General features: G+C 48.3%; 1 protein-coding gene across 12 annotated transcripts in view; it reads left to right on the top strand.

Annotated features, from left to right (window-relative positions):
* RFX2 (regulatory factor X2) overlaps nucleotides 1-24,728 on the top strand; it is a 47,498-nt gene extending 22,770 nt beyond the window's left edge. For 7 of the 12 annotated variants that reach the window (XM_082072120.1, XM_082072123.1, XM_082072122.1 and 4 more), the window contains 17 exons: nucleotides 730-839; nucleotides 3,221-3,310; nucleotides 4,776-4,855; nucleotides 5,450-5,714; nucleotides 9,178-9,252; nucleotides 14,158-14,339; nucleotides 16,338-16,457; nucleotides 17,151-17,266; nucleotides 17,466-17,584; nucleotides 17,770-17,882; nucleotides 18,664-18,815; nucleotides 19,351-19,448; nucleotides 20,048-20,197; nucleotides 20,849-21,057; nucleotides 21,380-21,533; nucleotides 22,721-22,763; nucleotides 22,898-24,728. In XM_082072120.1, the coding sequence (XP_081928246.1) occupies nucleotides 735-839; nucleotides 3,221-3,310; nucleotides 4,776-4,855; nucleotides 5,450-5,714; nucleotides 9,178-9,252; nucleotides 14,158-14,339; nucleotides 16,338-16,457; nucleotides 17,151-17,266; nucleotides 17,466-17,584; nucleotides 17,770-17,882; nucleotides 18,664-18,815; nucleotides 19,351-19,448; nucleotides 20,048-20,197; nucleotides 20,849-21,057; nucleotides 21,380-21,533; nucleotides 22,721-22,763; nucleotides 22,898-23,007 (2,181 nt within the window). In that variant the 5' untranslated portion in view covers nucleotides 730-734 and the 3' untranslated portion in view covers nucleotides 23,008-24,728. Of the gene's footprint in view, nucleotides 1-729; nucleotides 840-1,619; nucleotides 2,002-3,220; nucleotides 3,311-4,775; nucleotides 4,856-5,449; nucleotides 5,715-9,177; nucleotides 9,253-14,157; nucleotides 14,340-16,337; nucleotides 16,458-17,150; nucleotides 17,267-17,465; nucleotides 17,585-17,769; nucleotides 17,883-18,663; nucleotides 18,816-19,350; nucleotides 19,449-20,047; nucleotides 20,198-20,848; nucleotides 21,058-21,379; nucleotides 21,534-22,720; nucleotides 22,764-22,897 lie in introns of those variants that run through there. The other 5 variants (XM_082072116.1, XM_082072112.1, XM_082072114.1 and 2 more) reach the window with 5 other exon arrangements.
* Nucleotides 24,729-24,792: the final 64 nt, after the last annotated feature.

Below are 24,792 nucleotides of genomic sequence, written 5' to 3'. Positions count from 1 at the left end.
CAAGACTTGGGATGGCACATTCCTTCTTCTCCTTGGAAGCCGATGCTCTGTTAACGCTCCGGAGCTCTGGCTCGGGTGCCAGCCCGGGGTGGCTGTGCTCCCAGGGTGCAGGCAAAGCTTTTTAGCACCTTGCGATGGTTTCTCAAAGCGTAGGAATTTGGTTTAGGTTGTCAGCTTTTCATCAGCGCCAATTAACATCTTCACCAGCTCAGGCTGCTCAGAGCCCCGTCCAGCCCGGCCTGGGATGTCTCCAGGGATGGTTCATCTACCCCCTCTCTGGGTACCTGGGCCAGTGTTACAGCATTAGTTGTGATTATAAACCCAAACTGACCACCCCGGTTTGCAATCGAAAGCGTTACCTGAGCTCCAGGCAGTTAAACCTGATAAGGCAGGAGAGAAAAAAACATTTTTAAAATAAGCCCTTACTCTTCCAGATCTAAGTTACCCTCACTATGACACAATAATTTTCCAACGCTACTTTTTGGTTATATTTAGCAACGTTTTTTTCTGTTCCTTCCCTCTCCTTTCTGTGGAACAATTGTGCAACTTTCTTTTTTTCTTAATCTAATACCGTATTAAAATTAGCTCCAAAACGAGCCCTGTGCGTAGGAAGGTAACTACCTTCCTTCCCTGCATCTTCCACGGGGGTTTTGCTCGCGCTGGGCTCCCGGGGCGTTCTCGGGGTGTGTGGCTGTGTTTTCCTGGCTGATGTCCCTGTTCTCCCCGCAGTGAGCATGCAGAGCTCAGAGCCCGGCTCGGACGCGGCAGCTTCGGTGGCTCTTCACCCGTCGGCCTCAGCCCAAGCCCCGGTGGTGCAGCCGGTGCCGGCGTCTCAGCAGGTAACGCGTGCCCAGCCGGGAGTGCCGTTGCCATGGAGAACGGACCTGTTTTCCTGGCAGATGTGTTTTAATCCGGGGGTTTTATACGGTTTATTGTTAATCGGCTCGTCGAGGTAGTGGGGAGAACCTGTTGCTGGACTTTGTGTTGCTAAAGGCTGTGGGTATTTCATGCAAGCTTTAAAATGTGGGGTTGCGATTTGAACTTAGCACGCTTCGTGCCAGTTTGGTGTTTGCTTCAGTATAATATCCTGTTGTCATTATTTGGTGTGTCAATAAAGGCAGGGTGGAGGAGCCACGTGCTGGTCTCGGCCTTTGGTAGATCCTGACATTTCAAATAGGGGAGGGGAGACTTGTGATTCATGTACACGCACACAAAGCACTTGGGAGGTCTCTTAATAAAAGAGAAATGCTAGAATAGCTTCAGCTGATGAACCAAAACCACCTAACGCAAAACGGGAAGGGATAAGTAAAACTGGTGACTTTTTAATCCTTTTGAGGAACTATCAAAAGAAGTTTCTGTCGCAGGAAGCTGGAGGAATAAGAGGATGGGTGGGTGTAACTTGGCTACACCCTTCTCTCCAATTCCCAAGTGAGCAGAAGTAGCTGCCATTGGATGCTGATGAAAAGAAATAATTAAAAATAGTGGTAGGAGCTTTCGATTCACCAGGAGACATGGACATTTGCATCGTGTGATTCGGTCTGTGTTTGGCCAGCTCTCCATCATCCTTCAGCCTCCCCGTTTTCGGTGTCCCTGGATAATGTTTTTTGTTCGTATTATAATGACGTGGATACTGCTGATCAATAGCGTCGAGTCTCTCAGGGATCGTCAGTCATTAGTGCCAATTGGACTGTGACAACGTGCTAAAGAAGTTCACAAAACCCACTGGCTTTGGATTCTGGAATTACCCATCCAGCCTTTGCCGGCGCTGTGGTCATGACACGAAGCATTGAGTGGAACTCCATGGCTGAGGGAATCCCCAGAGGACTGTGGAAGATCCCCGAAGAGGAGCATCCCCAGCCCTCCGGTCCCCCCAGCAGGACATGGGACATCCCAGGGATGAGCTACGGGCAGCACGAAGCCGAAGCCTTTGGTGGTGTGGATCACTGGTCTGCCTTTCACTGCCAGAGGAGGCTCTGTGAACACGATGGCCTCATCTTACAGGTTGGGGATGATTCATTTTGCGGGTTGGAAGGTGATAGGAGCAAACAGACAGGCGGTGACAAACTGCACAGGGAGCTGAGCCGGGCAGCTGTGCCACAGCTGTGTCCTTTGGTAAAAGCAATGACAGAGAATGGGTAAAAAGCAGGAGAAAGGAGCAGATCTTGATGAGACCTTGGTGTAGGTGGCACCATCAAGACCTGACTTAGAAAAGGGCTTTTAATGTTCTCCTCGTGCACTGGTTAGAGCCTCTTTTGGAGAGAAAATGGGCAAAGTGATGCCTGGCCTAAGTGTCCGTGCCCTGTCACCAGCTCAGCTGCAGGATGTCCCGTGTGTGCGGCTGGGGATGCAATCTGGGCAATTAGCACATCCCTACAGTTCTGCAAGAATGTAATTTCTAGCTTGTTACAAAGGGCATGTCGGGACAGTGTAAAAGGGCTAAAAATCATGAATATATATGTGTCAGGTAGCCAGAAATCATTTCTTACTCTCATTCCGGTAGCCCAGGCTCTGTTCCCACAAGCATCACTGAATCGTTTCTTTCCACCCACCACGTCCCCGCGGTTGTTTGGCGGGATCTGCAAGGTGCTGAGCGCTCCATGAGCCATGTGTCCAACCTCCAACTGAACGCTGAGCGTAACTAAAGAGCTGGGAGATGATGGGAGTGACACAGGGGCCACCGCGAGTCAGCGCAGAACGTTTCTGTGCCTTTGGTGACACTACAGGGAGCTGCAGAACTGTTCAGAAATTCAGAACCATCTGAGCTGTGGTGCTGGTAGAAACCGCAAGGGCTGTGGCACCTTGGAGGCTGCGATTCCGCGTCGCAGGAGGCAGAGAGTGGTTTGGTACAGCAGCCGTAAGAGAAGAAGTGTTGCAGCCCTAAGAGGAAAATGTGAACGTGTGAGGGGTGGTTCTGGTTTAGTGATGACTGAACCTCACGTTGAGCTCCTCCCGTCAATCAGCTGGGTGCTGTTATTTCCTTGGGTGGAGAATTAAAGATGATCTGTGTCAGAAAATGTGGATCCAGCTTTTCCCAGGTTCAGAGGACTGAGTTCAGGCTGGTGTCCGGTGCAGGTTATATTGGACGGATGGTTCCGCAGGGTTGCTCAGTGAGGGGTATTGCTGCCGGGAGTGGGAGACAAGCTTCTTTGCAAGAGAATACCTGATTCACCTGTGTTACAGACTGAAAATAAGTGTATCTTACTGTGTTTTCTTCTTTCAGAGGGTTTTGGTGCAAGCAGCAGGCTCGGCTCCCAAAGGAGCGCAGATGCAGCAGATCTCTGTTCCCAGAGTTCAGCAGGTTCCTCAACAGGTAATATCTGCAGTGAGACACCGGGCAGGGATCCCCTGTCAACAGGACCCCACGTCCCACGTGACACTTGAAACTGTGCCAGATAGCTGCTTAGAATCACAGAATGGACTGGATTGGAAAAGACCTCAGGGATCATCAAGTCCAACCCTTGGTCCAACTCCAGTCCATTGACTAGATCATGGCACTAAGTGCCATGGCCAATCTCAGTTTCAAAACCTCCAGGGCCGGTGAGTCCAGCACCTCCCTGGGCAGCCATTCCAATCCTGACCACTCTCTCTGCACAGAATTGCTTTCTCATCTCCAGCCTCAATTTCCCCTGGCAGAGTTGAAGCCCATGGCCCCTTGTCCTAGCTGATGCCTGGGAGAAGAGCCCAATCCCCACCTGGCTAGAACTGCCCTTCAGGTAGTTCTGGAGAGTGCTGAGCTCAGCTCTGAGCCTCCTCTTCTCCAGACTAAACAAGCCCAGCTCCCTCAGCCTCTCCCCATAGGGCTTGTGCTCAAGTCCCTTCCCCAGTCTTGTTGCTCTTCTCTGGATCCGCTCCAGCACTTCAATCTCTTTCCTGAACTGAGGGCCCAGAACTGACCACAATACTCCAGGTGTGGCCTCACCAATGCATGCTCTTAATTGAAGAGTTGTGTGCAATTAGAGAATTGGAGATCACTGCGAGAGCAGCTTTCTCCATCTCTCTCTTCCTTTCTTAGAGCGATGGCAAAAGAAACTCCCAAGATATTTAAAGTTTGGAAAGAACCTTTACTGTAGCAGTTGCCTTTGAAGACTTGATGGATGCTTTTAATTGCCATTGAAAAGCCGCCCCCCTCTGTAAAGATTTTTTTAGAGGCAAAGTGTTGGAATTTTGTTTTAATGACACAAATAAATGTACTGGTCGCGTGTGGCTTCATAGAAAGGTTTGGTGACGGAAAGTCATGCAAGTGTTTTTATTTATCTGACCTTTGCCTTTCGCTGTCCTTGTTTCCTAAGAAACCGGGCGTCTGTGGTGCTGCTTCATGCGGACAGAGAATCTGACTCTCTTGACTTTTTCCTTTAGCCGTTTTTGATTTGGTTGCTCGGTTTCAGAAAAGAAAACACCCAAAACCTGAGAGAGAGGGCAAGCGCATCCCCTGCCAAGCACGGCCAAGGGGCAGCGTGCCCATGGGCTCTGCAGGAACAGGGCAGCATGGTCTCCCCCTCGTTACCCTGAGACGCGTGTGCTGAGGAAACCCAGCTCCATTGTTTCCTCTGCTCACGGAGCAACTGCTTATTTATTTATTTCCATTTGACCTTTTAAACCAAATCTGTCCTTTGGGATTCCGAAGTTTTGTTGGCTTTGTTTTGCTGCTTCTTTTCAAAAGAAAGCCTAAATGTCAAGGTAAGGTTGAAAGTTTGTTAAGGATGTAAGATGCAATTTCTCCTGCTTTTCTTAGGCAATAACATATCCCTAACTCAAGTTTCTGATGCTTGTTTCAGGTGCAATCCGTGCAGCACGTATATCCATCGCAGGTCCAGTATGTGGAAGGAGGAGAAGCCGTTTATACCAATGGAACCATGTAAGAGTCTCTTGTTGGCTGTAGCAGAGCCCTGGTCCCCCCCGAGCAGGTTGAGCCCTTTGGTCCTCCCAGGCTTCATTTCCCCCAAAATAAGCCCTACCCCAAAAATAAGCCCTAGCATGATTTTTCAGGATTTTTGAGGATGCTCAAAATATAAGCCCTACTCAAAAAATAAGCCCTAGTTACAGTTTATTTTAAAAGCCAATTGAAATAGCGTCCAGGCACCTGTACATGTAAAAAAGTAACATTAATTGGCAATAGAATGCAGCAGGACAGATGTGACAGAATGGGACGCCATGACTATATTTGAATAAATGTTGATTTTTTTTTTCAAGAATAAATGTAGGTTGTTGTTATGGAAAAATAAGACATCCCCTGCAAATCAGCCCTAACACATCTTTTGAAGCAAAAATAAGACCCTGTCTTATTTTTGGGGAAACAGGGTACAACACAGGTTTCCATTTGAACAGAGCAAATCCCACCGGCAAAGGAGTCGGGTTTTTTGAAAGGTGGTGCAGATATTGGAAACCATTGTCCGTGCGATTAAACCCACATGCTCCTCTCCACCTGCTGACCCTCTTATTCCTTCGACAGACGAGCCGCCTACTCGTACAGCACCGAAGCTCAGATTTACGCCCCCAGCAGCGCCGCGTCCTATTTCGAAGCGCAGGGCGGTGGAGCTCAGGTGACTACAGCGGCATCTTCTCCTACAGCCATTCCCTCTCACAACATGGTGGGCATCACCATGGACATTGGGGGAAGTCCGATCCTCTCCGGCTCGGGAGCCTATCTCATTCATGGGGGGATGGAAAACACTAGACATTCTCTGTCACATACTTCACGCTCCTCTCCAGCAACGGTATGTAGCTCTGCACATGTTGCAGCTCGGGGGCCAGGAATTAGTCCAAGGGAACTGAAAAGCCTTCAGATAATCAAGCGTTAATCACTGTGTATATGTCTGTATAAGGTGCCGTGCAAAGGAGGGAATAGACACTGGTGTACGAGGGATGTTTCCCAGCGGGAGCTGGGGATGTCTCTCTGGCCGCTGGGCTGGCCAAGCGTTCCGAGTGGATCACTGAGATTACACAGAGAAAATTCGTGGGGATTTCTTTTCTTCCCCCAAGCAAAATGGTTTGGCTTTCCAATTCGAAAGATGTATTTTTAGTTACGATAACACCTGAAAAACCCATCATTAAGACAGTGGCTAATTAGCACATAAGCTATGTCAAGCTGATCGCACCAAATGCACAGCGATGGAAAAGTCTTTGTGTATTCCTCCTACACCATTGTGTATTCTGTCCATGCCGTGTGTTACAGAAAATGTATTTTAGGGATAATACTGATCAAACAGAAATGTTTTAAAGCTCCATTCTTTTGACTCGTGTCGCGGTGCCGGGTTGCTAGAACACATCTGTCCAGCTGTGCGGGACTTGGGGAGGTGCAGATATTACCCCCAAACCAGCCTTTCTGCAGCGTTTACCTGAGAATCTCCCGCCCCGTGCAGCAGCTGCTGCCAGGAGGGCTCGGAGCTGCTTTGCTGGGACAACGTTCACCTTCCTTTCCAGCCCAACTTCTGCGTGTTTATATGTTTGTACGGAAACACCATTACAAATGTGGGTGTAATTCAGTGGATGTGGCCAGATTTTAAAATGTGAACAGCACCACCCAGGGAGAAAAGCAGGAGCTGTTTGCTGCTGAGTACTCTTGAAAATCCGCCTGGTTCGGCGTACGCTCTTTTCCCATTAAGTTTTAGAATATAGACTGAAGGTTTTTTCAATCTTTATGCCTTGAAAGGTCGCCTTTGATCCTGGAGTAAATGTGCTCTGCCTTGGGTAGAACTGGGGGAGAGTCCTTAGCTTTGGGTGGAAATGACAGATGCGTCTGGATTAGCTGGGGCTTGTTTCTTGTGTGAGAACTCTGTGTATTGTAACTGTTCATCATGAAAAGCCAGCACTGATTTTTGCTCAAGCTGGTTATTCTGAAGGGAGTAGCTGCTGATCTTGTCACCTCGTGTCACCTCGCAGAGCTGCACAACGTTACTCTTGGCCTTTGGTTTTCATTTTTATTTTAATTTCCATGCCGATGGGCAAAATGTAAAATCCCGAGTAGAATACGCGTCAACAGAAATGTCCCATGAGCAGATTTAGCGTGTAACTGTTTATCACACAACATAAAGCTGTTCAGCAAAAACAAAAATAAATTAGGAAGTGACCTTTATGAAATAAATTCACTCTGTGAATACTTTCTGAAGGTATTTTAACAAGGAATGTCCGTGGCTCTTGTGGAGGGGCTCGAGAGGGTGAAATAGTGCGTGGCAGCCACAGAATCACAGAATGTTAGGGATTGTCAGGGGTTGAAGGGCCCTGGAAAGCTCATCCAGTGCAATCCCCCCATGGAGCAGGAACACCCAGATGAGGTGACACAGGAAGGTGTCCAGGCGGGTTGGAATGTCTGCACAGAAGGAGACTCCACAACCCCCTGGGCAGCCTGGGCCAGGCTCTGCCACCCTCACCCCAAACAAGTTTCTTCTCATATTTAAGTGGAACCTTTTGTGTTCCAGTTTGAACCCATTGCCCCTTGTCCTGTCACTGGTTGTCACTGAGAAGAGCCTGGCTCCATCCTCCTGACACTCCCCCTTTCTATATCTGTAAACATGAATGAGTCCCCCCCCTCAGTCTCCTCTTGTCCAGCTCCAGAGCCCCAGCTCCCTCAGCCAGGACAGAACTGTGTCCGTGCGTGGTGTTCAGCTCTTCCAGCACAGAGCAGAGCGGGAGGGGACCCAGCAGGGCCACGATAACCGCTTTAAACTTCACATGATAGTGTGTGGACAGATACTGGAAGGTTTAAGGAAGCAATGACGGAATCAAATCAATGGGTAGCAACATGACTTTTTGTTGCAATGTCTTGCTTAAGCAGAGAATAGGAAAGGCTGGAGAGGCTGTAGCCCTGGCAAAAGGGGACAGGATTAAGGGTTTGTGGACAGAAAGCAAAGTACAAGTGGTGCAGATGGAGCCAAGGAAGCCGCAGTGTTTGCACGTGGCCTCGGGGCTGTGGTGCGAAGGGGTGGGTGTCAAAGCGCAGCGAGGTGAGGGTTTGGAAAACGAAAGGCCAGAGGATTTGGAGGGCACTGGGTGCTCGAGACCTCGAGAGCATCCTCAGAGGAGCCCGGGACGGGGAGCGCTGCAGGACGGGCCGCAGCGCCAGAGCTGCCTCGGGGCTGCGGTGTTGGGCGATGACTGTGCGCACACTCAATAAAATCTTCCAATATTGAAAGAAAATCATCTTCCCTATCTGCTGGAATTATGATCTGCTCCACCAAATGGGCTGAAACAGCGCATCCCACTCTGTGCCAGCAGAGCACTATTAATCTTCATTTAAATTAGGCTCTAACAACTGAGGAAATCCTTGAGAGCTCCCATAAGTGGGTCCTCAGATCTCCTCACCCCACGCAGGGCTATTGAAGAGCTTTTAGTCTTTCCCATCATATTTTTTCCTGCAGACTCAAGGTGTTTATTCGGACGGGGCAGTTACGGCAATGCCGAAGGACAAGGACGGGCAGCGTTTCTATGCTTGAGTAAGGGGTGTTGCTCAACGAGCAGGGGAAGGAAACGGTGTCTCCCCTAGCACTGACTCATTTCCCCAAGGCTGCAGCAGCAAGCGGCTTCCGTTCCTTGTTGTGCATCGCGTTGTGCTAAACACTTTCCTCCTAAAAAACCAAACCCAAAGTGACACCCAGCCCTAGGCTGACCCTGTTGGAATCCAGTGGTCACTTCTCCACGACTTTTGGATGGAAACAGAGGGATGTGAGCTGGAGGTGCTTGGGCAGAGCATCATGTTGAGACACGGATACAGCACAGGCTGTGGCTTTGGGTGTCAAACACTACTTACAAAGTTAGATGTTTCTTTAAAGGGTCTGGGTGAAATGCACTTTTTCTGCAGCAAATCTCTTTGGCTTGTCTGTCTGGAGGTGCTTTGGTCTCCCTAGACCAAAAGAGAAGGGGAAAGACAAGGAAAAGCGCTTTTCTTTTATGAACGGGCAATGCATATAGATGATCTAAAGGTCTCATTCTTTCACCTGACAGGGATTCTCGCTGTGTTGTCAGTTCGCATGCCGTACAATAACGTCTCTGCAGCTTCACCCCATAAGGACTGTGCCTCATCTGTTTGCCTCTTTTTTTCACAAGCCTGTTGATATAAAGCATTAATCATTCAAATATTAATAAAGAAATAATAATCCTGGCTGTTGCTAACTATCTGATTTCCTTTCTTTTTCTTTTTTTCCCTTTTTTTTTTGTTTTTCCCCCTGTGCACATTTTCTTTAGCTTGAAATGGCGATTGAAAACCTACACAAAAATGAAGGGATTACATCACACAAAAGCAGTTTGCTCAACAGCCATGTAAGTTACATTCGGAATTTCCCACCTCTTTCCCGCTTTGGTAGGAGCATTATTTGTAGCCCTTTGGTGTATTCAACAGCAGGAGCCGCCTGCGATTCAGCCCAAAGCCGCCCATTCCCGAGAAAACCAGAATCTGCAAAAAGCGCCACGATGTTCATGTTTGTGTGTAAGATGCTGCGGATTCCATGAGCTGCCTCTACCCTGTGTATTTATTCCACCTGCCTCGCAATGGAAATTGCGGGCAATGAGATATAAACGCACGCGAGGAAGTTCTGTCCTTTCACTGCAATTGAAAGATGGCTGGAAAATAACTAGTAATAATACAGCAATAACTTGGTGTGAATTGTGACAGATCCCCTTAGCCAGCGAGCACCGAGAGCCGCCTCCTGCCTCTCTCTGCGCCTCGGGAAGCCCGTCACTGCTGCACCGCTTCGCTAAACCCATTCGCCAGAGCTCTCTCTGCCCTCTGTGCCAACCATTTCCCTGCTTTGCGTGAAGCCCCCGCTATTCTGGGCCTTCTGCGTTGTGGTTTGTGGCTCCCGTGCTCGGGTGAGGTCTGAAGGGTCTAATCCAAGTCTTGTTGAAGTCATTGGACTTGCTTTGGCTTCACCAGGGTTTGGATCAGGCTGCTAAATCACAGCGCACAAAGTTCTGCTTCTTTATTCTAACATTTTTGCTTTATGTGTGGGGGCAGATCTGTTGTCATTCTTCAGTCCTGCAAAAAAAAACCCTTTGCCCTTTTCACCCCAGAGAAATAACCCGAGAAAATGAAAGGAACATTAAACCAGTGCTCTGGTTCTCTTAAGCTGATGCCAGAGTCCAGGCCGGGGCTCCCAAATGAGCTCAGTCCTTAGTTCGGCTTCTGAAAAGTGGAGGTTCCTGGTTGTAGTTGTGGAAACACAAGCCCGCAGAACCAGGCGGGTTGTTCCAGGTCTGGGCGTCTCTGCGCATCCCACATTTGTCTCGGGATAACGGCAGGAAAAGGACAGAGGAAATAAAGTGGAGATAGACACGAGATTTCATCCAAGCGAAGCAGCAGGTGACTGTGATTTGTCAAGGCTGACAGCAAAATATGAGCTTGATAACAGCCAGTAGCTGAGGATCTGAGATCATGCTAATTGCACTATTAGTTGTGACTTAATTGCTTTTAGTCTTAAGGTTGCAGGGCTTTTCATTAAGTGCTCTGTCCCTCATTTGAAATTTCATTGTGCAAAGCTGTGCATTTGTGGGATAATGGTTTGTTTTGTTGCCATCAGCAGATGTTCCATGCCGGGAACCCTTGGTTTGCGTTAAATCAAAGCAGAGGTATCTCAGTCAAGGGGGAATTTTTCACATCATGCTGTTTAAACAGAGTCAATGTGAAATGGAGCTACACTTGATAACTTAATTTAGCTTCAAAAACTCTCCGAGAGGTTATTTAAGTGCACTTGAAATACCAAATTCGGAAGCCTACGCTAATGTTAATACTCCGGCGACACATGATGTTTCTAATGAAATCACGTCAATGTATTAATGTTGCTGAAAAAGCTCATGAGTGCACTCCAGAGTCACTGGGTCAAGGGTTCCTCCTTTGCCAAACATGAACCTGCAGATGGTGCAAAGGAATTTGAGGGAAATGATGACAATTTTGGTACAGGAGGGCCCAAAGGGGTTGGATGCTGTAACCTGCCCAAGGCCCCATGGCTCCTAGATACCCATAGCAGTCCAAGGAGCAGAGGGAAAATGGACCTTTTCCTCACTATAAAGCAAAACAAACCTACAAACAAACAAAACCTAAAAAACGCCAAAAATTGACTTTGTCCTGTGGGTAATTGGCTCTTAGGCGGGTGCTGGTGGAGTCAGAAAAGTGGGTGATACCAGAGCTTGTGCTGTATGGGGGCTCAGGGCTTGACCATGCGAGGGCCCAGAGCTGACAGGCACTTGTTCTAGAAAATACAGTTTTCAAGGAAATATACAGGTTTTGGTGAAACTTTAATGGCAAAAGATCGGTGGGGTTGAGCAGGGAAGCGTTTCTGCCCATCACTGGGCTCGGGATGGCCCAGGGTCCATCCTAACTCTGAGCTGGGCTTAGCAGGGATTTAGGAGCCTGCTCCTCTTCGTCTCAGATAGAAACACCTTAAATATGAACCACAAATGTGTGTCTTCATTGGTTTCTCTTACATAGAAGTGCCCATAAGGAAACCTCTCCACACCTGGACCTTCAGAAACAAAGAAGAGGGTTTATTCTCTTCTCAGCCAGCCACATGTATCTATTTTCCATCCTTAAAACCCGTCCTTGAATCGAACAAGGACGAGGTTTTTGCTAAAGATTGTTTTTTAATCAAAACAAACAGTCAATAAAAATAAAGTAGAAATGAGATGGAAATGTTCCCCCGTGGTGCCCATAACGAACAAAGCAGCATATGGCTGCACGGTGATTTCATTGGAACGTGATTGTCGTGTAAACAGGATTCAAACTGGAAAACCGTGTCATTGTCACAACTGAGAAATATTCGAGCAGTGAAGAGAATAAGGGATATAAATGCAAAGCATCCTGAATGTTCGCATTTCAAGTACCTGCTCTGTTATTACTAATGTAGGAAAAGCAAAAATTACATGTTGAAAATTATTTCTATTCTGACAGGATTTCTTTTTTCGGCTCTTTTGCGCGTGTCGGAATGGATTTCTAATTCAACAGTGGGAGTTCATATGGTGAAACTCCGTAGTGTTTAAAGGGAGATGAAAAGACACTTGCAGAAAAAGCTGCAAGATGGAGGGATGTGCTGGTTTGACTGAAAGCGACTTAATTTTCCTCATGCAGTTCACAATCTTCTCTCTCTTAGTCGCCAGCTCCGTCTTTTGTTTTGGATTTCGCTGGACAATAATGTGATAACACAACTTCTCCCCCGGAACGCAGTCGGTGTTTTCTTCCAGTAGCTTTCCAATGTTTGGTTTTTTTGCTACGAGAAGAATGTCCGAATCTCGCCGCTATCTCGCCCGTCGCCAAGGGGACCAAGGCCGTTCCTCAGTTTCCCGTGTTGGTAACGCGGGGAGGAGCGGCGGCGGCGCTGGCCAACGGGACGAGGCCGCACGGGGAGCGTCACGCTCCGTATTTAAGCGGGAAGCTCCCGAGGAGGCTCTTTTCTTTAATGGCCGCCATCCTGAGAGCTCCTGCTCCGGATCCCACTCCGGATCCCGCTCCGGCTCCGCTCCGCGTTTTCCCGCCGCCCCGCGCCCCGTGCGCGCCATGGCCGCCCTCTGGCGGCTGCTGCTGGAATCGGGCCCGTCCTCGGCTCAGTCCCGCACGGTACCGCTCGCAATGAGCCCTGTTCGAGCAGGGTTTAACCCCCGCCTTCTCTTTCAGCCCCCCAGTCTTTCCTCCCTTTCCCTTCTTCCCCCTTGGGGGCAAGAGCTTCTCTTTACTATTTTAAACCACCACCCGGGGTTAAACAATAACAAGGGAATATTCTAGAAGTGTCTGGGCTTAGACTAAAAGTGAGCAGGATCAGATTTAAATGAGAGATTTTTGTATCTGAGTTTTCCATAGTGATATGCAACTTCTTCTTGTTCTTGTTCTTGTTCTTGTTCTTGTTCTTGTTCTTGTTCTTCTTCTTCTTCTTCTTCTTCTTCTTCTTCTTCTTCTTCTTCTTCTTCTTCTTCTTCTTCTTCTTGTTCTTCTTTTTCTTCTTTTTCTTCTTCTTCTTCTTTTTCTTCTTTTTCTTCTTCTTCTTCTTGTTCTTCTTGTTCTTCTTGTTCTTCTTCTTCTTCTTCTTCTTCTTCTTCTTCTTCTTCTTCTTCTTCTTCTTCTTCTTCTTATTATTATTATTATTATTATTATTATTATTATTATTATTATTATTATTTTAAGCTTGGAATTAGAACAGGTTTAGAAACTCAATAGAGGGCACTTAAGCACAGAGGGGGACTTAAGCACAGACCAACTTGTATTAATACATCCATGCACATGGTTAAATCCTGCTGATTTCTGCACTAACTTTGTGCTTAATTACAATATGTGCTCAAACTACTTGTTGTAAGGAGATGACGTGGATAATACTTTGGCATCTGCGTGTGTTTTGCTGCTGGTCTGGTGTGAACGCAGCTGCTCCTGGTGGGTGGAGGTCTTGAAAACGTTAATTCCAAATGTCCTAACGGCAATGAAAGGGCTCTTACCCAAGCTATTGATTGTAGGCCATTTGTACATTTAGTTCCTTCAAAAATTCACTTAATATAGCACTTGCTTTATTGATGCTGAAGTCATTTAGGTAATTAAAGGAGGTTGAGGTTTGGGGGTTTTTGGCATTGGGATTCCTGTGCTGACGTTGTGTGCCGGGTCTGCCCGTTCAGGCCGGCTGGGTGTAAGTGATTTATATTCATTGCAAACTTTAATCAACAGAAATGTCAGAAGAAGTTCAGACAGCGAAATTTAACAAATACATGGACCCCCTCGCATTTTTAATGTCGCTTTGGTAACCATGAATTTTATTGTTAAGGGAAGAGTTGCAGACATGCCAATCTTCAAATTAATAAAGACTTTGCAGCATGTTTGGTTCCCTTAATATTTGTGCCTCTTAGGCAGCATCTTAACATCTTTATTCTTGGAAAACATGAGTTCTCACAGCTTTATTTTGAGGGAGTTTACCCCAATGCAAGGCGGACGCTGAGCCAGGTTTTATGCAAAATCTGACAGCATTTTCATTTGGCTAATTAACTTTGGGCTGGGGGTCCTTTGCTATAGATGCAACCAGAGTGAGTTATATAAATTAACTCATATAAATTAACCACCCAGCATTAAGTTCTCTTGAACTCTGGCTGTCAGGTGGGCTCTTCTGACATTTGTGCATTGACAGTGCTTGATTCAGCCCGTTCCAGCCCTCTTTAGACTTTCATGTCTCCTTTATTTCTTTGTGTTTCCCGCACATGAAGCTCCAGTGGTTGCTGGACAACTACGAGACGGCGGAAGGCGTCAGCCTGCCCAGGAGCTCCCTCTACAACCACTACCTGCGGCACTGCCAGGAGCACAAACTGGACCCGGTCAACGCCGCTTCCTTCGGAAAACTCATCCGTTCCGTGTTCATGGGGCTGAGGACTCGCCGCCTGGGAACCAGGTTGGTGTAAATCTATGTTTTGTTCACAAAAAAGCTCCTACAACTCTTCTCACACATGCTTGAACCTACGGAGCATCACTGAGCAGGTGCAGGGCCGTGCTTTGGGATCTACAGAAGCAACAAACCGTGAGCTTGTGCGGAATAGATTTGCTTTTCTGAGGCACGAGAGTGATTTCCATGTGCTTTCTGACCATGAATCAATAGTGAGGGGCATGACAATAAAGTGAATTTCAGACACGCTCAGGGTCTGTGGTGACAGAGCCCTGTCCAACCGCACAGTGGAGTTTGTCTAAATCCATTTCCTAAGGAGTCTAAGAATGTTTAATTTGAACATAGGCTGCTTCTTGTTCCATCACTGTGTCAGAAAGGTGAAGTAACTCGTCTTTACAATTGCCGTTGTCACCTGTCACCAAAATTCTGGTGCGGTGAAACGGTTTCTCCTGTTGGGTCCAGTAAAGTTCCTCACCACGGATGAGACCAGAACCTGCACCCACATCTTTGATGCAGACAATGCCTTATTTCTTAAATTTCCAAAGCGGTGAGCTGGATCTTGTGACAGATTTTTTTCTTGTTAAACATCGAAGATCCATATGATGTTACAACAAAAGCGCAACGTAAGAAAACATACGTGCTGTAATTACGGATGTGTCATTCAGGGGAGCAGCCGCAGTGCCTGCACAGCTGAGTTTGCACTCACAGTGGTGGCTCTGATTGCATAAGGTTTTATAATGAAATTCAAACTTGAGTATTTGGTCTTCTAAACGAGAACAAAACCAGATGTGTCCAGGGCGTTCCACAGCTGGAACGGGGAAGAGAAAGGGAGAGTCTGGATTTCTGGAGATGGGTTCAAGTGCAGGGGCTCTGAAATCATTATCAAGGATTATTCTTTAATCCTATCAAAGATGAAAGAAAAAAACAAACAAGGAAAAAACACTTAAAATTGCAAGTGTGCAGGCTGGGAAGGACACAGTGAACCTCAATGAAACTGTCCACCATTGTTTTCGTATTCATTCATTTAGGTTATTTAATTGGAGGTGCTTAAAGTCACTTAAGACTTGGCCCAATTGTGCTTCATAGCAGAGCACTCAGTGAGTGTACGGCCCTTTGGTACAGTGACAAAGACTGAACAATTCAACTGAACAATTCAAACCCCCCCAACAAGGAGGAAAGGCCCAATTCTTTGCCCAATATTCCTCTTTTAAATCTCTCTCTATAATTTTCCAATGGGGAACATCACTGAATGAGTTGGACACACTGTTGTCATGTATCCATGGCTGCAGAATTATCCTTCTTGCTCCCAAAAGCAGCCGCTTGGGGATTGAAACATTCCAGTTTGGTGGAAAAAGTTGAACTGGCACATCTGTCCAAGGGGATGGAAAGACGCTCTCGCAAGGAGCATCGCAGCAGCTGCACTGACCGGCCAAGGAAGATGGATTACAGCCCCTTTTGCTTGCAAACAGCTTTCGGTTTATACAAAAACTACAAAAATGAGCAACTCCAAGAACAAAACCACATCAAAGCCCGTTGCCGTTGCTGTGGAAGTGCTGGCAACAGAAAGACATTCTTCTTATCACAGCTGACTATTCAGTCAGGCTCGTTCTATCCAAGTCTAGACAAAGATGAAAGTTTGTTTTTATGGAAAAAACAAATCCTTAAACCCTAATCAAATAGCAGAGTGTCCCCTGAGGTCTTTCTGTCATTCTGTTTAATAACGCTTTGTATTATAACGCTTGTCTCTTCTTCTCTGATTACCATGGGTTACTTGGAACAAACCTTGTTGGGTTTTAAACGTGGATGTCACTGAACTTTGCGACGTGTGGTTTTCAGTTTTAGAGGGGGCGATGGCGTTCGTTAGCTCGGCCGTTCAAATAGCGCTTGGCAGCAAACTGCTGTGTGCTGTAAGAAGTAGAATGCGTTGTAAAAACAAGCCTAAGAGTAAATTGTAGAACCGCAACGTCCCTTCCATTGACTGAGCAATCTTAACGCTGACACTTCCAGGGGAAACTCCAAGTATCATTATTACGGGATCCGTCTCAAACCGGAGTCTCCGCTGAACCGCTTGCAGGAGGACACGCAGTACATGGCCATGAGGCAGCAGCCCGTCCACCAGAAGCAGAGGTGGGTGCTCCCGGCCGTGCCCCCGATGCTGCTGTGGGCATGATCCTGTCCCAAAGCAAACCCCAGTACCACTTTTCACTGCCTCCCCCGACCAAACTCTTTTAGGACGTAGGTTGTGGAGTTATTTGTGCCAAATCAGTGTTAAAGGACTTGGGGGCTTGTGTTGTGCTTGGCTGGGTTTTGCTTTTCGTTTGGGTTGGTGGTTTATTTCTGTGCACCAGCTCAAGTTAAATAGTGCTGTGCTTAGTCTTGTGTCTGAGTCATTTGGAATACAAAAAAACAATGTGCAAAGCAATTTGGAATCATTATCTGGAAACATGGACACTTCTGGTTCTTGCTGGAGTGAAGAAGGAGCAGAATTTATTTCTTCAGCTCCCAAACAGAAAGTAAATGCCAAAGGCAGCTCCCGAGACTGAGAGTCTGCACTTTGGCACCCGCTCCAGCTCCACTTCTTATTTTCCTTGTTTTTTTGGTTTCACCTTGGCCAAACATCTTAACCCCTTTAATTCTGCCTCGGGGAGTGCTCATTTTTCCCCCTCCGGTTGCGTAGGTGATATAAACATTCAGCCCTCAAACTGCTGGCCTTGAATATAACCTCATGTATTACGTGATGAACACGTACCTGTGTGACAGCGTCGCAGGTACCGCGTTTGCTGGTGCCGGTGCTCACCCCAAGCCGCGCTCTGGTTGCAGGTACAGACCAGCGCAGAAGGTGGACGGCATGGCCGAGAGCGGGTCCAACAGCAACCCGCACCCCACGCCGGAGCAGTCGGTCGCTGCTCAGAGCCAACATCATCAGCAGTTCATAGGTGAGGAAACTGCTCTGGTGTGTCAGATATCGCACGTCCAGGCTTAGAACTTGAAGAGGAAAGTTATAACGCGGTGAATCGGGTCTCATTTCTCCTGTTTCATCCCAAATGAAACATGGAAGAGCCACCAGCGATGGCAGAACCTGTTGTTCTTCTTTACTCCAGCTCTCCTCACTCTTTCCCATTTGTTTTCCCCTAGATGTCACCCATGTCTTTCCCGAGTTCCCAGCCCCTGATTTAGGGAACGTCCTCTTACAAGAAGGGGTCACCATGAATGATGTGAAAACGCTGCAGCTTCTCTACAGGAGACACTGTGAGGTGAAGATTTTGAATACTTTTAATCAATTCATTAATTGATGTGGGACACAATTCATGTCGTCTTCTCATACCCCACTCTTAATAAAAGCTAGAATGTAGCATGGTTTACTAGATATTGCAAGTCAAGTGTTGCACTTGGCAGAATCCTAGCGGAGCGGCTCGTGAGTTGTGTTCTTTGTTGTTAGATGACTTTGGATGTTGTCATGAATCTTCAGTTCCATTACATTGAGAAACTGTGGCAATCCTTCTGGAACCCTAAACCAGCAGCTAGCGATGGCTCGACCGCCCTGCCGTCCAGGTACGCCGCTCTGCTTTGATTGTTTCCGAATGATCCCCTCTCCCCACCTTAGATATATACAAATATAAAACCAAAATGTTATCCAAGTGGCGAACCGAAAGCGTGAGAAAATGCAGAATGTGGTTGCACTTAACAGGAAGTTTAGGTACTTGATGGCCAGTTTCTCCACCTGAGTGTTGCAGGAGTATGGCCGTGGAGTTTATTTACTGCTCAGGCAGAGGCTGTAAGTGCCTCTTTATAGTGTGTCCAAGGCTTGGCTTTAGGGATTTTGCCGTAACACGTAGGGGAAGTCCCTTCCGAATTCCCGATTCCCAGCGCAGTGTCTGAGCAGCTCTGCTTTGATGCTCTGGCCATGCATTAAGGCTTCAGTTTTCTCCGCTTGCTTTTTAACCAAATATTTTCGGTCTTAATCATTCCATACCTCTAGAAGCTGAAACTAATGCAAGCTTGATTGACCGTATTCAGTTAGAGACCACATGCTCTCTTCTTATCAAAACACCAAATCTTTTTCCTTCTGAAAACATTCAAAAGGGGCTAAAGGTGGAAAAAGCGAAGCCCAAGCACAGGGAGATACGGATTTGAGGGAAAACTGTGGTCAGAGCTCCCACCCCATGGACAGAGAGGAGCTTGCAGGTTCAGAGAAGACTTGTACAAACCATCGGACATTTCCTTTTGAAAGAAAGATGCGTGGCTTTTTTCTGCTGCAAATGGGTTAGAAATCAAGAAGAGGGGTGGATGCAAACCTGCTGCTAACGCTGCCTCCCTCCTCCTCCTCCCGCAGCGAGGAAGAACACGAAGGCACCCTCCCGAAAGATAAGCTCATCACTCTGTGCAAATACGAACCCATCCTCAAGTGGATGAGAAGCTGCGACCACATCCTGTACCAGGCGCTGGTGGAGATCCTCATCCCAGACGTGCTCAGACCTGTGCCCAGTGAGTATCTCTGAGCTGCCCTTGTTGCTCTGCGTGCTGGGGCACACGTCTGGCTTTAAAGAGCGAATAAGGATAAGGATAAGGATAAGGATAAGGATAAGGATAAGGATAAGGATAAGGATAAGGATAAGAATAAAAGAATAAGAATAAGAATAAGAATAAGAATAAGAATAAGAATAAGAATAAGAATAAGAATAAGAATAAGAATAAAAGAATAAGAATAAGAATAAGAATAAGAATAAGAATAAGAATAAGAATAAGAATAAGAATAAGAATAAGAGAATAAGAATAAGAATAAAAGAATAAGAATAAGAATAAGAATAAGAATAAGAATAAGAATAAGAATAAGAATAAGAATAAGAATAAGAATAAGAACAGTTTGAGTGTATCTCAGGACCCAGCTGATTCCCTCGATGCTAAACTGAGATCACAGGAACCAGATCAGGGCTGTGCTCCCCCCAGCAGTCCTAAGCTAAAAAGTGGTGCCCAAAAATGATATGCAACAGCCTTTCTAACTCTGTGGACTTCTTTGCAGGCACACTCACCCAGGCCATTCGTAATTTTGCCAAGAGTCTGGAAGGGTGGCTGATGAACGCAATGAGCGAATTCCCTCCCCAAATTGTCCAGACCAAGGTAAGCAGAGGGAACAGCTTGCAGGTCGGGGATATGAACTGAGTGTGTGTTCCAGTGACTGGAAGTCACTGCTGGGGTTTGGCCACGTGTACTCCAGATTATCAGAGTGTAACGACTAATTATGAACCGAAATCAGCAAGGAGCAGTAGGACCGGTAGGGTGATTTCTTCGTACCGGAAGCTGATGATGCTCTGGCCATTGAGCCATTCCTGTGTCCTGAAATTGCAGATAAAGCTTTGTGGAGGAAAATCTTTTACTAGAAAGTACAGGACACCTCATGCCATTGCAGAGATTGAACCTAAGGCTCCCACTCCCCCTCTCCTAAAGCTGTGGATTCTCGCAGCCTGTTCTCACCTTGCTAGAGGTAGAGTGTGAAAACCTGTTAGCTTAAAGACAAGAAACGCAGAGGCTGGCTTGCAAAATGCAAATAGGTGCCTCAAAAGTGCTGCCCTGGAGCGCTGGTGTGTGTTTGGGCAGCAGGGTGGGGGGCACGGTGCGGGTCACCCCCGCTGATGTGCGCGGGCTGCTGGAGCTCAGCACAGGAGCGTTCCCCCGCACCCTGGGCTCCTGCGCGCCGTGTCCGTCGTGCTGTGTCGCAGGTCGGGGTGGTGAGTGCCTTCGCGCAGACGTTACGGAGATACACGTCCCTGAACCACCTGGCCCAGGCCGCCCGGGCGGTGCTGCAGAACACGTCCCAGATCAACCAGATGCTCAGCGATCTCAATCGCGTTGATTTCGCTAATGTGCAGGTAACTGATGGTGGCTTTTTTCTAAGTCATGTTGTCTAGAACTTGGACTCTATAATGAGGTTGTCTCCTTGTAACGTATTTCCAATACTCAGAAGCAATTGAATTAGCAATTTCACGGGTTTGATGTTGCTTTTCCAGGTAAGTCTGACATCTCACTGTGAATAGTGGAGTAGGTACTAGGGAACTTCTGTAAGAAGCAGTGATACCAAAGATAATGTAGTTCTAATAATAACATTGTACTGTAGTCTGGACAGGTCAGAGATGTGGCCTGTTGTGATAGGACAAGGGGTGATGGTTTTAAACTAAAGGAGGGAGATTCAGGCTGGACATGAGGAAGGAATTGTTGGCCCTGAGGGTGGTGAGAGCCTGGCCCAGGTTGGCCAGAGAGGTGGTGGATGAACCATCCCTGGAGACATCCCAGGCCAGGCTGGACGGGGCTCTGAGCAACCTGAGCTGGTGAAGATGTCCCTGTCATGGCAGGGGGGGACTGGGGGAGCGGGAAAGGTCCCTCCAACCCAAACCATCCTGTGGTTCTGTGATTCAGAGCTCTTTTGGAGTCCTTCTCTACTTGGAATGGAGTTGAATTCCTGGTTGGGATGCACCGACCATGCAGGCTTGGCGTGAGTAACTGTTAACCCTTGTTCCGAGCAGGAGCAAGCCTCATGGGTGTGCCAGTGCGAGGAGGGCATGGTGCAGAAGCTGGAGCAGGATTTCAAGCTCACCCTCCAGCAGCAGAGCTCTTTGGACCAGTGGGCCAGTTGGCTGGATAACGTTGTCACTCAAGTCCTGAAGCATCACGAGGGCAGTCCCAGCTTCCCCAAGGCAGCCAGGCAGTTCCTGCTGAAATGGTCTTTCTATAGGTACATTTTCTTTCTCATTTTGGAGATATATCTGCACCACGCTAAGGGCATGTAAGTAGCTCCTTGAAAAGCCAAGACTGAGTTCTTTACCCCCATGCGATCTGTTTAACTGCTGCTCTGCCCTGGCACAGAAGGGGGTGTTGCGTTTCGGGATGGCGATAGGATTCCTCATCAACAAATTTCTTAAAGTGCTGTGATACTTGGGTTAGAGGCAGAAACAAAGCACCGCGTCCCACCGTACCCTCGGGGTCAGGAATTCAGCTCAGCTGTGACGCAGCTGTAAAACACGACTCGTGTGTTTTGTTTCCCTGCCATTTTCCAGCTCCATGGTGATCCGTGACCTCACCTTGCGCAGCGCCGCCAGCTTCGGTTCCTTCCACCTGATCCGCCTGCTCTATGACGAATACATGTTTTATCTGGTAGAGCATCGTGTCGCCCAGGCAACAGGGGAGACACCCATTGCTGTCATGGGAGAGGTGAGACTTGCTTATTCCCTAGAAACAAACCCAAACTAAGCAGTGCTTAAAGAGACACAGGTGGTTCACAAACCACACTGTGCACTGAACACATTTTATAACAATCAAACAGTAAATCTGGCACTTGGCTTGCCCGCAGGTCCCGTCCTGCCTAGGTGAAGCCACATCCAGTTTTTCACTCTGAAATGCACAGGTTTAAAAGCCCCTGATAGCAATATAGAAACTGCTGTTACATTAAAACTGGTCTCATTTGCTCCTTGAAGCTCATGCTGGTTTTTTCCTTCCACGGAGCTCACGTAGAGGAGCCAGACAAACCAACCACCTGGCTTTTCCTTCCCCTTCCCCTCCCGTTTGACCCGCACTGGTGCACCAAGTCAGCGGTGCTGCGAGTTCCCACTGTTCCCTGCAAATCCTCTGCCTTTAGTGATGTTAAAGGAACATAAAAGTCAGAGAGCAGCTTCCAGGCTTTCCTCCTTCAGTTTTCACCTTCATTGAACTCTTGCAATATTTCTCTTTGCCAGGAGGAGGCTGATTCTCCCCAGCAAAGCAGGATGAATCGTGTCCTTCCATTTCCACTGCCCGCTTTAGAACTCCCGCTGTCCGCAGTTCCTCCTGCTGCCCAACTTTGCCTGGCTTTTCAGCATTATTGTTATAGCAATTTAGTGTTTCGGACCTTGTCATGGAGGGCGACAACGCATCTCTAGGACCAAATTTATCCCCAGCTCTCTGGTTCTGCTGGGCCTTGCAAGCCAAAGCGCTCTCCTGCCGTGAAAGCCAAGGCTTTGCAGAGTTACAGAGAGGTGGAGTGATGGTGGAATCCCAGGGGAGGTGAATATCTGGCCTGTCTGAGCAGCTGCCCAACAACTGGAGAAAAGGCACCGTCCTTTGGTCTTGTGACAGCACTTGGTCGTGCCTTGGGAGGTGGAAAAATTCCTCCTCTTGCCCTTTGATCCAGAGCTTGATCCTGCCCCCGATTGTTGTGTGTGGTGGTTGCCCAGAGGTTTAAATGACAACAGCAGAGTTTTCCCCAAAACTCTCCTGGGCTTTGCTTTCTGCTCTTCACCACTGCTCTTCATGCTTGTGGTTTCTCCTGAGCGCTTGAGCTGCGTGTTAGAATTGGTCGTGAATAGATGTCAACCCTCTTTCTCCATCAGCCTCATTTACCTTGTCCCTCCTTTTTCTTGCAGTTTGGTGACCTCACATCGCTGTCCCCAACACTGCTGGACAAAGGTACCTCCTGTCCCTCAAGGGAAGTCCCTCTGGGTGAGGGTTGAGCCGCTCTGGGACCTGGTGCTGGCTCTGTTGGGTAGAAGAACCCCTTCCCCTCCGGTCCCCACTCTCATGCCCAGCCCTGTCCTTTGCAGATGACATCAGTGACCTGGGCAGCGAGGTGGACACGGACTCCCGGAGCGTGGGGGAGCCGCTGGTGAAGCGGGAACGCAGCGACCCCGGCCACTCGCTGCAGGAGATCTGAACCGAGGACTCGGCTTTTCCTCCGCTTGGACGAAGACACCCGGAGCCAGGTTTGACGGTCGCAAACCTGAGCCTCCCCGTATCTGCGTTACTAGTGCCTCTTAGTTTCTCTTTCTGTTTACTGGTGTTTGAGGATGGGTGAGCCCGGGCGGGCGGTGGGATGGGGCTGGTTTTGGCACCTGCATCCTCCTGCACAGCTGCTGTCTGGACAGCAAAGCTCCGACGTCTACAACCAAGCGATGGAGGCCTCCACGGTCAGCGGCGACGGGATGAGCGTGGCTGGGACAGGCTGTCCTCTCCAGCCCGAGAACGCGGGAAACGAGGCTTTCTCTTTCAGGGAAGGTGGTTTGCGTTTTCTTCCCCACTTCTCAGACTTCACTGTGATACAAACTTGAACCAATCAGTGCCCAAGAAGAAGGAAAAATACCCGACCCTTCTCCTCCAGCCTTTCCAGACGAGCTGTCCTGGCTCTGACTTTGCCAAATCAGTCGTGCCGGGGAGCGCAGGGCAGTTCGTCTCATACCCACCCAGGGAGAGGGCTCCGGGCTGCACGTCCAGCTGGTCCTGCTGGAGCAGAACACGTGTGTGCTCACGGACCCACACGTGTGTGCTTGGGGACCCACACGTGTGTGCTTGGGGACCATAGAATGTGTATTCCCACCTGCTCCCACGTCTCCCCAGCTTGGCCTTTCATCGCTGGTTCGCAAATGCTCCCGGGACACTATCAGGACAACCCAAGATACCAAAGGACTCTGAGGAAGTGGCGGCCGGTGGCAAAAGCGTGTTGGTCGCCCCCTGCGCTCTGATGCCCACGGGCAATCCCACGAGCAATCCCCATCCTCTCCAGGGAACCCAGGCAGAGGGAACTGCTCCCGCGTCCTGGGTTTTGTCAAATTCTCGCTTGATGTCCGCGGAGCTGCACCCGGAGCGCGGTGGAGGGTGCGCGACTGCAGTGCCTTAGGCTGGGCCGTTCGACGGTCCCTTCGCGTGTCCTGGGGGGTCTGGGCTGATGTGGATGACAGGGCAGAGCGGGGGGGGGTGGAATCTGGCATCAAACCAAACTGCAAAAACAACGCCCCGGGGCAAATCTTTCTGTGAATAAAGACCGTGTCATAAATAGCTTTTATTATTATTCTTTCTAATGATACAGTATTTGGTGTGAGCTTTTCCAGGGGCCTCGTGTGCTTCTGCATCAGAGTATATTCTATCCAAATATATTAGTTACAAATGGTACTAAGGTGGCTGTGACACGTGGAAAAATCTCGCTACTAGAAAGAAAAAAGAAAGCGTGTGTAGTGGCACATCCGTCCCTCTTACTGTCCTGTGCTGTTTGTCAGGGTGATGTTTGTCTGTAAATGTAACAGGAGACAAGAGAGGAAGCTGGATTGATGTGTAAATAACACCAATGGACGCTCCCTGGGTCGGAGTCTGCGCTTCAGGTCCTGCCGATGAGATAAAACGGTCTAAAAAAACCCCAAAAAAACAACTGACCAACCAAGGTTTAAACTCCCCTGTTCCCATGGAGTGACATTCACCCAGCTGGTGCGTCCTCTTCTTCACGGCCGCGACCGACCCAGCCCAGCACCTTCTGCTTCGTATGGATGCGCGAGCGAGACGCCCTGGAGCTGTGCAGCACTGCGCGAGGAGGACACCCCACCCAATGCACCCCATTCCCGGCTAAACCTGAATAGCAATAAACATGTATCAAACGCTCAGGCCTGTACAAGGATTGTTGTGGTCCCATTTCTTCTTTAATCACTAAAAAGTGTCGGGCGGATGCTGCAGC

Source organism: Streptopelia decaocto (assembly GCF_964273445.1).
Source record: "Streptopelia decaocto genome assembly, chromosome: 24".
NCBI lineage: Eukaryota > Metazoa > Chordata > Aves > Columbiformes > Columbidae > Streptopelia > Streptopelia decaocto.
This window is presented reverse-complemented; position numbering and strand designations above follow the sequence as displayed.